Consider the following 12,867-nt stretch of genomic DNA (forward strand, 5'->3'; position numbering starts at 1 on the left):
GGGGGTGGGTGAATAGTGAACAAATTTTAAGCGAGTTTTCAAGATTGTCGATTTCTAGCTCTTGGAAGCATTTGGCAAGCGTCCCATCCATGTCACCATGACTCATCTAACGGGTTGGGCTACAGCGGTCTACTGGGGGTGAAGAAGAGAAGGTGTGGAACCTTGTCAAACAGTACCGTGACACTTATCCCCAAGCTGCCATCGGTTTTAGCCAGCTCGACCTCAAACGCGTCTCCCGGCTCAGGGGATGGCCCAGGGAAGGCTGCAAAGCTCATTTTGTCGGATGCTTTCAGTGGGGAGGAAGGTTCCTTGAGGAAGAGAAACAGACAGGCAGGAGGATTTCCCATTAGAGCCCAACGAACTCTCGGTGGAAACAAAACTTTTCAGGAAAAAAAAAATTTCTAGAGCAAGGTATTAAGGAATTGAGGATATCAAAACCGTGAAGGCCAGGAGACTTTCCAGGCACTGCCAGGTCAGGGCACACTGATTCGATTGTTTAGAACCTGACACCCAGAAGGTGAAGCTGGGCAAGGTGGAGGGAAACAGAACTTAGCTTCGGAAGAGCCTTTTGCCTGTGCTTCCTGTTTCTGAGCTTGGCGTATGCCCATTCTCTTTAGGGGTCATTGTGTACGGAGGAACAGACTAATTGGACTGTCTAAGCTAGCCAGCCTCGGGATCACTCTGCTCATGTGTACAAATGCGGTTTAAAGATCAGCTAAGCGCTCTTCCCGAGGGCAGAGAGCTTCTGTGAGGACCACTGCACAGCCTCCAAGAAGGAGAGCTCTGCTGTGCGCATCCCTCTGAAACTGTTTCTGAATGGGAGCTCACGTTCCTATCTGATAGAAAGAGGCTTTCCCCCTTAAGAATGCAGGTGGGCCACGGCAAATCAGACTGCCCACACTATGAACTCTGCAGGAACAGGTTTTCAGGTATTCAAGTTCTCCCCTGACCCGTGCTCGAACGTGTTGGAGATGAGACGTCGTCTGAGCACAGCCCTTGAGGGTCAGTGTTCAAGGTCTTTGACTGCCAGTCAGCAGCAAATGCAGCAGCAGCGACAGCAGTTCAGAGAGGAAGACGCAAGCTGTTCTTCTGTCCTACAGCCACATGAGCAGTTGAGTGGGTCCCACCCGCCTCTAACAGAGTCTACCCTGCGAAATGAAGACACAGCGGGTTAGAGTTAAGCCATGCCTGTTTTGGTGCCTGACGGTCTTGACTGCTGCTGTAAGTGGGATCGTCTATGTCGGAGTCGGCACAGCCAGGGAGCTCAGTCACATCACAGGTGCCTTGCCGCCTGGCCGGGCTGCGGTAACTGTCAGAGAAGGTCTTCTCGGTGATCTTGGAGGTTACAGGTGGTGATGGGCTGCTGTGCTGTGGCTCCTGCCAGCCTCGGTCACCTAAGTGGCTGGTAAAGAAGCCATTGACGTGGCTCTGGGACAAGCTGGCACTTTCAGTCCTGGAATCTTGGGAACTGAGGCTTCCTTCCCGCAGGCCCGAGGAGAGACCAAAGGGACTCTCTGGGACGTGCCTCAGAGGGCCCCGTGGCCAGGGCTGGTCCTCTGATGGGTCCATAGCACTGTCCTGCATGGAGGACGGTTTCTTGGTGTAGTTTTTCATTCCATTGGCAAAGTGAACAGGAGTAGAAGGCACTGAAAGTAAAAATCCAAAGTGAGACTAGAAAGTCAATGACACATGTGCCTGTAAACACACACCCACACATAGACACACACAAGTCAATGACACACGTGCCTGTAAACACACTGCTACACACAGATATATACACACAGGCATATATACACATGCCTGTAAATGCATACTGACATATACACATAAGCACACAAACTTACACATACACATGCATATACATACATAGTGCATAGGCACGCGCACACACAAGCACACAAATTCACATACACATACATATATACATATGCACACATACACGTGCACATGCAGGAGATCTTATGAAGACAGGTAGGAAGACTTTACAAAGAAATCACACTGACAACACGCAGGGCAGGCTGTGAGCTGCTTTTGTTTCCGCCTCCTCACAAGGCTCTGCTTTAAGCCTATGTGAGATGTTGCCATCTCCATTGTCCTCGCTGAAGATTTTCCTGGTTTCAGAGATAACTTACAGTTCCTTTGAGTCTCTAAAATATTATCTGTTCATTAAACTGACTGAAGCACAACTGGACCGAGCCCAGGGTCTTACACATGCTCTGTGATCATCTACCCCTGAGCTGATTCCCTAAGCCCATGGGCCTATTCACATCGCTGCTTGCTTCGTAGTATCTTGGCAGGCTGGTTTGGGTTTTGGGGTTTTTTTGGGGGGCTTTTTTTGGCTCTTGTCTTTTTGTTCCATCTCATTTCATTTATTTTTGAGAGTACTGGGCCTCAAACATAGGGCCTGGTGAATGTGAGTCACGTCTCTCCCACAGAGTCTCAGCCTGTGTGCTTTGGACTCCAGGTGACGCTGCACCGGAGCCGTCTCCAAACCCTCACACACACAGTCTGTACCGAAGTCACATGTGCAAATGACAGCTGTGATTTAAAAGGTATCGCGGTCTCTATGCACTGATAACAACTGACAACAGAAAACAACCAAACATCTCGGGAACAGACATAACACACGGACAGGAATCTACAGGAACTTGGAAATAAGTCTATGAAAAGACATCTTTGTATTTCTCAAGGTCGTGCAGTTTAATTCTAAGGTTCTTCCTTCCCCATATTTGGCTGAGAAAAGAGAAAGCAGGGGAGGGGGAGACAGAGAGAGACAGAGACAGAGACACACAGAGAGAAAGAGAGACAGAGACACACACATAGAGAGATGGGGGGGAGACAGAGACAGACAGAGACACAGAGACACAGAGAGAGACAGAGACAGAGACACATACACAGAGAGAGAGAGAGACAGAGAGAGACGGAGAGAGAGACAGAGAGAGACAGAGAGAGACGGAGAGAGAGACAGAGAGAGACAGAGAGAGACGGAGAGAGAGACAGAGAGAGACACAGAGACAGAGACACATACACAGAGAGAGAGACAGAGACAGAGACAGAGAGAGACGGAGAGAGAACTGCTATAATCAGAATGTTCCCTTGAGATGCATGTGCAGGGGACTGCCACAGCTCAGGATGGAGGTGTTATGACCAGAAGGCTCCATCCTCATGGATGGGTCACAGCCAGTGCGAGCAGGGTGTCTCCTGTGCACGAGCTCTGCTACGCGACGCCTCAGCGAGAAGGTCCTCAGCACACGATGCAGTCCCTTGACCTTCCGTTTCCGGTCTTCACAGCTGCAGGAAATAACTCCGTTGTCTAAATCACCCGTCCCCATGCCTAGCATGGTGGTGTATGCCTGTAATGCCAGGTTCGGGAGCCTAAGCGGGAGGATGGCTGTTTCAGGCCAGCCTACATTATGAAGTGGGAACTCTAGTTCTTTGGAAAGTTGGTTATGTCAAATGACGTTCTGCTGGAGCAAAGGTCAAGGGATGTCTTGCTAAGGCAAACACGTGAAAGGCTGTTTTCCTGATGCAGACACAGGTGAAAGGGTGTTTGGATATAACAAACACGTGAAAGCACCTGTGATGAAGGAGTGTAAACATCTCCACAGACAGCGGGAGACGAGCACGGAGCATTGGTTTGCTCTGCCTTGTTATTCTTCACTGACACACATATTTGCCTTACATAGCATTGTTGAGCTCAACTTGTGGTAACGCTGCCACTGAGAGAAACTTACTCAAGAACTGCTCCTGACGTCCCTGTGGCAGCGTGCTGGTTCTGTGGTCTCACTCCATGCTGCTTGGCGAGCCTGGTGGTTTCTCTTCAGGATTGAACTACAGCTGCCTGGTGTCTGCCTGCCTAGAGGGCCGGTCTGCAGCTGCTGAGTTCTATTTGGTGTTTGCTATGGGACTGAACTGCTGCCCAAGAAGATCGAGCTCTCCCCAAAGAACTACTGCTGAACAGGTCCACCTCCCCCAGATCCTAATAACTTTTCTCTCCCACCACCTCTGCTGGGTGGTGGGCTAGAGAGGCTGAACCCTTATGAAAAGTAGGTTGCAAAAAAAAAAAAAAAATATGCCTACAGTGTTACATAGTGAATTCTAGGCAAACATGGGCCACAAAGTGAAACAGTTATCCGCCACTGGATAACTGGGTGGGGGTAGTCTGTTATAGCAGCACCAAACGGACCAGGACAAACCCCGCCCTCCTTAGTAAGGTAAGTGAGAGGGGAAGCCTGGAGTATACGCTGGTAAAGCTTCTAACTTATTTGAGTTTTGTCTTTTTTAAGGTAAGACTGTAGAATAGTTACACATCATGGTAAAAATTAATCTAGCTTCCTGAAGAAAACAATTTACATAATCCCAGTTCGATTTAGGAAAACAAGACATCCTTCTTTGGCCAACATCTAAGGTGACATTCCTCCATCATGAGCAGTTTTATCACCCTAACCTCTCATAGCACAACTATAACCAGACATTTCCTCACTGGGTGTTTAGTGCTTGTCTCCTCTGATAAAGATTTAATTTCCATGACGGTAAGGGCTTTGTGTTTTGTGCTTTCTACGCATGCACTGTATCTCTGAACAAATGGATTGATTTTCTATAGAACATCTGTTAGAAGGAAATTAAAATCCTCTAAGGAGGAGTTAGGGGAATGAATCTACTCTGAATTCACTCATGTATTTTCTTCCTAAAGCAAAAGAGAATGACATGACTTTAAAAAGAGAGCGATTTTGGCAGCTTGAAACTCAGAGGCATGCTACAGATTTCCAACCAGTGCAGCCTTCATATAAAACAAGTAGGCTTGGGGCTGGGGATTTAGCTCAGTGGTAGAGCGCTTACCTAGGAAGCGCAAGGCCCTGGGTTCGGTCCCCAGCTCCGGAAAAAAAAAAAAAAAAAACAAGTAGGCTTAAGAGTGTGCTGGGGGGTGCAGCCTTTATAACAGACACATACTGATGTAACACTTACAAGAATGCATGATATATATTCATACATATGCATATGTTCACGTTTAATAGTTACTAAATACAGGGGTAAGCCAGAGACAAATGGTGTAAAATTTAAGAGACTTTATGCCGTCGTAGCACAGCACAGGAAGCTTTGGTTTTGCAACTCTTACCCCAGCATCTAAATTATACCTGAGATTTACTATCTAAACCATTTTTCAGTGCATTTTTAGTTACTTTTTTCCCAAGTTCCTGAGATGGGGTCTTGCACGTAGCCCTGTATGGTCTGATGACTGCTAAGATGGTCTCAAAGCTGTGACATTTCTTGCTTCATCCTCTCCAATGGTAGGAAGACAGGTATGTGCCCGATACTAGTTCTAGTGTTAAATTCTTTAACATGTCCAGTATCTCAAGGATTAAAGTCACTTACACAACCCCTAGCATTGTGCTATCTGTGAAAACTATAATTAATAATGACAGTCACAACAGACATTTTAGGTTCTTGACATGTATGTGAGATGTACTAATTATATAAATTACTTTCATCCTTTGCTCTCAGAGTTAGGCTTCATGCGCTCAGGGCATTTGGCCAAGGCGGTATGTCTGGGTGGCAGAGACTGCTGAGGACTGGTGCCTGGCTATTGGTTCTCTTTACCACACAGGCTGCATACTCCAGGGCGTGTCCTCGCCAGTCCTCAGGATTGGTGTGAGGAAGGCAGGCAGGAGGAAGCAGGCAGGAGGAAGCAGGCAGGATGGAGGCTATTGGAGGCTACTGTCTGTTTTGTTTTTAAAGATTTATTTATTACACAGCAGAAGAGGGCATCAGATCCCATTACAGATGGTTGTGAGCCACCATGTGGCTGCTTGGAATTGAACCCAGGACCTCTGGAAGAGCGGTCAGTGCTCTTAACTGCTGAGCCACCTCTCCAGCCCCTATTGTCTGTTTTTTTTTTTTTTTTTTTTTTTTAAAGCAGCAAGAACATGATCTTTTTGCTTTCACTACATGTCTGGTTTATTATTTCCCTTCTCAGAAGCTGACCTTTGGACATCACAGGTAAGTGTTATAGAACACATCAGTAATGACAAAAGCTCTTAATTCCTGCGGGAGTGAGAGGAGAGGGGACACACTGAGATACTGGAATGTAAGTGACCTCAACTTTACACGACTAAGTCCAGTTTTGTTCATATTACTGGAGGTGCACATTACACTGATGTACGAATTACAACAATTAGACGGGCGTGGGACTGAGCGCTGGGGAGGAGACAGACAGCTTCACTCCAATTACCAGGCCGACGGACGCACCCAGGCACTTATGGGGCTTGCACAGCATTACCTTTGGTTGGTTTTTCTTTTGGCTGGGAGATGACAAGTGTCACATCTTCAGGTGCATTCTGCAAAATGTCAACTGCAGCATGGTGACTGACTCCTTCCAAACTCACACTGTTCACAGATATCAAACGGTCTCCTGGAAAATACATCATCCAGTATTTTCAAGAACAAAGCAAAACCCATTCAACCTTACACATTCGACTCTTTCTCATCATCATCATCATCATCATCATCACCACCACCATCATCAACAACACCATCATCACCACCACTGCCACCACCATCATCACCACCACCATCACCTATTATTATTATTACTATTACTATTATTTTGCTTTGTCTACATTTTGTCCTTTGGGCAAATTCATCCATTAGAGAGCACCTAGGAAATTATGAAAATGTCAAGTACCAGGCTTTAGGCATCCATCCAGGTCAGCAGGCCCTCCAGGGGTAACGGCGCTGATAAACACTCCTAGATCCAGCCTTCCCATTTTCCCCCCACCGACAATCTGAAATCCTGTAAAACAGTACATTAAAAGGGGCTTTAATGGTGTCGATTCTTCTCATGACTCGTGATTTGTTCTGCCTGAAACGAATTTACTAAGATAAAATGATTAATATGGGAGACAGGAGTGACTGTCTGGTCTGATACTTCCTCTATCCTTAGCCTTTGATGAGCGGGGGTGGACGGGGGTGGACGGGGGTGGACTGGGGTGGACAGTCGGCATCTTGGTTAGAGTTGACCCAAGGAGACAGAGATAGGTGAGGGCAGGGGAGGACAAGAAGGACCACACCACAGAGGTGCATGCGTCTGCAAACGGCACAGTGAAGCCCCTGGGTTCTACACTAACCGGTAAGTAAATACACAAAAGGAGGGGACAGCGACGGCCATGGCTGGGTGACGGCCAGCGGCCCCGTGTCTGAGCGCCGCCTCCCTCTCTCCTGTGACTCATGGTAACTCACCTAAGCCATGCTTCAAGTCTTTCTTCAGGTTCACCAGTGTGATCTCCCTTTCTGGTGAAGAGACAGTGCTCCATCTTTTGTGCAATGAATCTAGTAAGAGTTTTCAATAAAAACAAGCAAATAAATAAAATAAATAAATAAATAAATAAATAAATAAATAAATAAATTTAGGCATCTAGATTATCAGCTTGTTCTGATTTAAAAAATAGCGAACAATATTATTAATCGACACCAGGGCACGGATGCTGCAGGCCATGCTAACAGCCGGCCGCCACTGCAGGGCACTGGGCCTCCAGACACAGGTTTCCTGATTTCATCTTTCTGTTGCATCATAAGAGATTGGTTCACTTTGATAATTATCACAATAAAATTCTCTCTCAGGGCCTGGGGGGATGGACAAATACTAAAGAGTACGGTGTTGCTCTTGCAGAGAGCCTGGGCTCGGTTCCTAGCACCCACACGGCAGCTGTTGGGGTCACTGCGTGCTAACGTACATGCAGGTAAAGACACTCAGACTCATAAGAAAGAGAGAACTCTGTGAAAAAGAACCCCCCCCCTCCAGTATGTTTGACACCTTATTTATAAATCAGTGAGATATTACTAGTAAGTTCCTGAACAGAAGAGTAAGAAGATAAACTGGATTCAGCTTTTAAAATCCTCTCTCTGCTTGCTTGGATTTCATATAAAATAACTTGCCTAGCATGTCTAAATTCCGAAGACTTCCGACCCCAGTTTGCAGATGGACATAAACAGTTTAACGTTTCCAATCTGAGAGCTGATATCCACCATCCAGAATTATGACTAAAACATACTTAGTTCAGAGAAGTTAACTCAATTGGCTAAGTGAATTTCAACAACTGAGCTATGATTTGCTTTTTTCTAATCCCTCCTTGTCTTTTTTTATTGTTTCCAGAGATCTTAATTAAACCGGTACATAAAACACTGAATCGTCACATTAATCAAGACACTGCCACATTCGACAATTTGAGCACACAGACACACAGGCATGCGTGCAGACACACAGACATTTGCATACAGAAATGAGTCGTTAATGCTGACTGGTCTGCATAAGAAGGTGGTCATGGTGGTGAGTTTTAAACCAGCTACTTTTATAAATTAAAATTCCAAATTACATCTACAGTGTTCTTAAGCGTATTGATGCTTTTTGAAAACAAAAAACCAAAAAACAGAAAAAAAAGAAAACCAAATCCAAAACCCAAACCCAGACATTCTGGCTTAACTAAAGCATAAACTGGAGTTTTCTTAAACGTCCACACACATTCTTCTAATAACCAGAACCACTGTCAACGCAGACATTTTTTGGCTGTATGTTTTCAACATTTAAGACCATGCAAGGGTATCAATCAGCGTTAATAAGCCGGTAACTGGCACACGCTGTGTAGTAAGAAGCAAGCCTCAACGCCCAGAAACGAGTTCTGTTACTCTGAGGAGACAACCCTCATTTCCTATCAGCAGTGAATTTAGCCTCGTGTCTCGCTTAATACAAATTAGATGCTCTCTGTGGCTCGTACGGTCTGCCGGAACTGGAACTCACTGGCGATCGCTAACAGTCATAGCAATGTGGTATCGCCAATGACGTTTTGGTGAAATTACACACCGCATTACTGGATAAGGTTTCGAGACTCCACCTTTAACAGGTAGTACTAGGAAAAGTGCACTGTCTGTTTCATGGGCAGCTTCTACAGCATTGTCTACACGCTCTCAACTCATTCTTCCTGAAATAGGTAACGAGCACCAGTCGTTCATCTGGAACAGACGTAAAACAATGGAAAAGAGGACCCATAAAAAACAAAGCAAACAGAAGTGAGGCCATGTTAATAGCTGAAATTTAAAAAGGATTTAATTGAGGCGGTTAGGGGAAAGACAGATATAATTAAAGTGTACTGCAAAGCAGTTAGATGGTGACAGTGGCTTGAACTTTTCACACCCTCCCCAAGTTTCCGATTTAAAACTCTTAGTGCCCAGAGATTGGGAGATTTAGGAACTGATGCAGTTCATTACCCCATGGTACTTGTTATGTCCCAATGCACGCACTTAGTGGGAAGTCAGATTCTTCGTCAGTAAGGGCAGGATAAAATAAAATAAAAATTAAGACTAGGTGGAGGTGCGGTTACTCTCTGGTTGGTTAAGAACAGATAGACGTTTAACCTGGCTGGGTTGTGAATGGAAACTCGGCTCAGTTGTCAAGGCAACAGTCCACCTGGGTCATGGTCTCTCTGCTCTCCTCAGCTTTATGATTGCTCTCATGAGGTGTCTGTGACAGGTCACGAAGGCTTCTTTCAGAGAGGAAGAAGACAAGTCTCTTCATTTCTATTTCTAATATGGTGTTAACAGGATTAAGCCTTTATAATATTCATCTGGTTAACTGTGTGTGTGCGTCTGTCTGTCTGCGAGCACATGCACGTTCACACATTCTCCCTAATTAGAGGCAACAGGGCTGGCTCATTCAGGTTCCTGACTGTGACTTCAGCTCTTGCTTCTATTAGTTATCCTACTGTTCTTCAGCCGTGCGCTGGGGAGCTTTCCTGTCCCTGTTTATCATCAGGTGCTTTGGGGGGGAATAAACAAGCATTGGCTCCGGCTCTGAGAGCTCTAGGACAGCAAGTGTGATGGTGCCAGACCACTGCTAATGATGTCGGAAAAATACCCAAGTTTATAATTGAAAGAAAAATATAATGTCAATCAAATGGCTGCGTTCCCAAAGCTGGTATCACGTCTACGGAGCGGTCCTAGGAAGTACTTTGCAGCCTTGACAGCAGTGACAGCAGTGGGTGACAGCTTCTCCTTGGGTAACAAGGAGGTGACCAACTGGGTAGAATGTTCCCCAGCATCCACATGACAGTTCTGTCCCCAGTCAGAGGGTCAGGGCAGCCGGTGGGAATCGCATGCAGGTGCCCGTACTTTGGCATAAACACCAGCAGTGTCTTTCCTCAGTTCTCTGCACACAGATGCTCGAAATACTTTGTTACTTGTATTTTTTCTTAATGGGGAATAGTTCCTGAGGGAGCATCTATACAAATTTCAAGTTACCTGCCCATAGGTCTATTCAAGGACAGGGGCTGGAGAGATGGCTGAGCGGTTAAGAGCACTGACTGCTCTTCCGGAGTTCCTGAGTTCAGATCCCAGAAACTGCATGGTGGCTCACAACTATCTGTAACGGGATCCGATGCTCTCTTCTGAAGACAGCTACAGTGTACTCAAGGAAGAGGGTTGGAGAATCTCTGTGAGGTAGACACTTTAATTACAAAGACATTTCTGAGGCCTTCAACGACACCACCACAAGTTCAGTTATCAGGCAGACTCATTCCAAGGCCCTGGAAATGATTCTTGTTTCCCAATATGTACTGTATGTATGTCTTTTCAGTTACCTGGAAGTGAAAACGAAAACCTTGACCTGAAATGTCCAGCTCTTTACGTAAAGCAAGCCTGTGCCATTCCCAGGTGGGAAAGAATGACGGAGCTGTGTGTGAGGCCTCTGAACTCGGACCTGCTTGTCTCGCAGGACTCCTGTGAATGTGGTGTGGCCTTCAGACAGCCTGCCTGGCATTACCTAGAAACAGTGGAACTGTCCTCGACAAGGCTAAGAACTGTCCTGGAGATCACATCTTCAAGAAAATGGGGCAGGGTTTAGTAAGTAAGCAAGATTTCTATTACTTTCTAAGCATGGCAAGAAGTGCTTTCTTTGAGTTGTAGACTATGCCTGAGCCCGTATTGGGCAGCCTCAGGCTTAGACTGGGTGAGAAGACACTGCTGGTCACTCCAGGGCGGTGACCCAGCTCACGCCTTGAGCCTAACGGGCAGTGGCACCACACTGGTCTAAAACCAGGTTCTTGCTCTGTTAGGATGTTTCTTGTGTGTCTTGAGCTAGGGTCTCACTATGTGGTCTCACATACCTGGCACTGGCCATGATAATTAGCATTGAAATTAGATGAAGTAATTTCGGGGCCTGCATTCTGTTACTCTGGACCAGAGGTACTTTTATTTCTTTATTGTTGCTGGTGGTTGGTTTTTGTTGTCATTGTTTTGGTTTGTTTGGTTTTGGTTTGTTTTTTATTTTTTATTTTTCCAAGACTGGGCTTCTCTGTGTGGCCTGGTTGTCTTGGAACTTGCTCTGTAGATCAGACTGGCCTGAAATTCACACAGAGCTGCCTGCCTTAGCCTCCCAAATGCTGGGATTAAAGACATGCACCACCACCGTCAGCAGCAGAAATTTTAATTCCCCATAAAGTTTTAATCCTATCTGCTTGGGCAGGTTCAGAAGGAATTGTAAAGAGAAAGACTGCCTGAGTCCCCCCACAGCCAGGCGGGCTGGTGAGAAGGCGGCTCTAGAGATTTAAAGGGGAAAAAAATTCTTGCAGTTCATGGACAGTTGGTACACATTCACGTCCCTGTCCATGAGAATTTAACTCAGAACGCATGTGTGCTATCATCACAGGGCGACTACCAGCAAGCCTTCCCAGAGCTTAGCCCTTTTACTAACAGTTCCCAGTATCATGCTGGGATGGGTTTGGAGTGGACTGGAACAGACTCTGCATCAGACAATGGCTCAGCAGCTCTCCCGCTCTACAGCCTTCTGCAGAGCTCATCTTTGGTCTCTCATTTGTGAAAGGGACGTGGTGTCAATGCCCACCAGCCAGGATACAAGAGGTCATTGGAAGTCAGAATGGTGGGAGGGCACAGCAAGCCCTCGGGGGCTGTTAATGCATATTAGTACCACTGTGGGCGAGCTGAAGTGAAGTTATGCAAGATGCACAATTGCCAAACTCAGTCCAGGTAAGAAGCCTCATCGCCAGCCGGCTGCACCCGGCCCCTGGCCCACGCACATGCTTGCTTAGTTGGACTCTTACGGCTCCAGCTGTTTTGAGGATTGGTAACGGGGAAGGAAAATACGAAGAAGCCTCGCCCCCTCTTCATTCCCCGAGAGTACTGAAGACAGCATCTACAGTTACAGTCTCTGAAGCAACTATCTTCAACACAGACTTCACTCTCTTGAGTAACTAGCACGCTGACTGATTTCTGCGGGAGAATGAAACGTGTGAGCACACTGGAAGCCGTGGTCACAAAAGCACAATTCTATATGGTCCAGCCTCACCTCACAACACAATTCTATATGGTCCAGCCTCACCTGACAGCACAATTCTATATGGTCCAACCTCACCTCACAGCACAATCCTACATGGTCCAGTCTCACATCACAGCACCAGTTCTATATGGTTTAACGTCACAATTTCCTTTTTTGCCTTCCCTATCAGGAAAATTAGAACTAAAATTAACCAAATCCAGGTCCTCTGCAAGAGCAAGTGCTCTGACCACTGAGCTGTCTGTCCAGCCAATGACAGCACCAACTTTCATTGCCAGCCTTCTTCACTCTCACCAGGCTTTCAGGAATTCAGCTTTCAGAATTTAAGGGTAAGACTTGGAATAAAGTAATGTACAGAGAGATATTAATGGAGTATTTTTTTTCCTACCCATAAAGCTGTTGGAAAGATGCAATAAACATTCTTTAAATGATAAAAACTCTGACTACAGACTGAAGTCACTGTCCACATGTGGCCTCCCCTCCAGCTTTGCTTCTCGGGGTCTGAGTTGAGAAGACTCATGTTTAAAGCC

At 46.2% G+C, this 12,867-nt stretch overlaps 1 protein-coding gene across 11 annotated transcripts in view; it reads right to left on the reverse strand.

Moving 5' to 3' along the window:
- The window catches only part of Ptpn13 (protein tyrosine phosphatase, non-receptor type 13), a 174,295-nt gene that overhangs the window by 42,915 nt on the left and 118,513 nt on the right, over positions 1-12,867 (reverse strand). For 7 of the 11 annotated variants that reach the window (NM_001100789.1, XM_087584017.1, XM_087584012.1 and 4 more), the window contains 5 exon segments: positions 177-308; positions 1,189-1,646; positions 6,278-6,409; positions 6,683-6,790; positions 7,237-7,326. In NM_001100789.1, the coding sequence (NP_001094259.1) occupies positions 177-308; positions 1,189-1,646; positions 6,278-6,409; positions 6,683-6,790; positions 7,237-7,326 (920 nt within the window). 11 annotated transcript variants of the gene reach the window in all.

This window comes from Rattus norvegicus, chromosome 14 (assembly GCF_021556685.1).
Source record: "Rattus norvegicus strain SHRSP/BbbUtx chromosome 14, alternate assembly SHRSP_T2T, whole genome shotgun sequence".
NCBI lineage: Eukaryota > Metazoa > Chordata > Mammalia > Rodentia > Muridae > Rattus > Rattus norvegicus.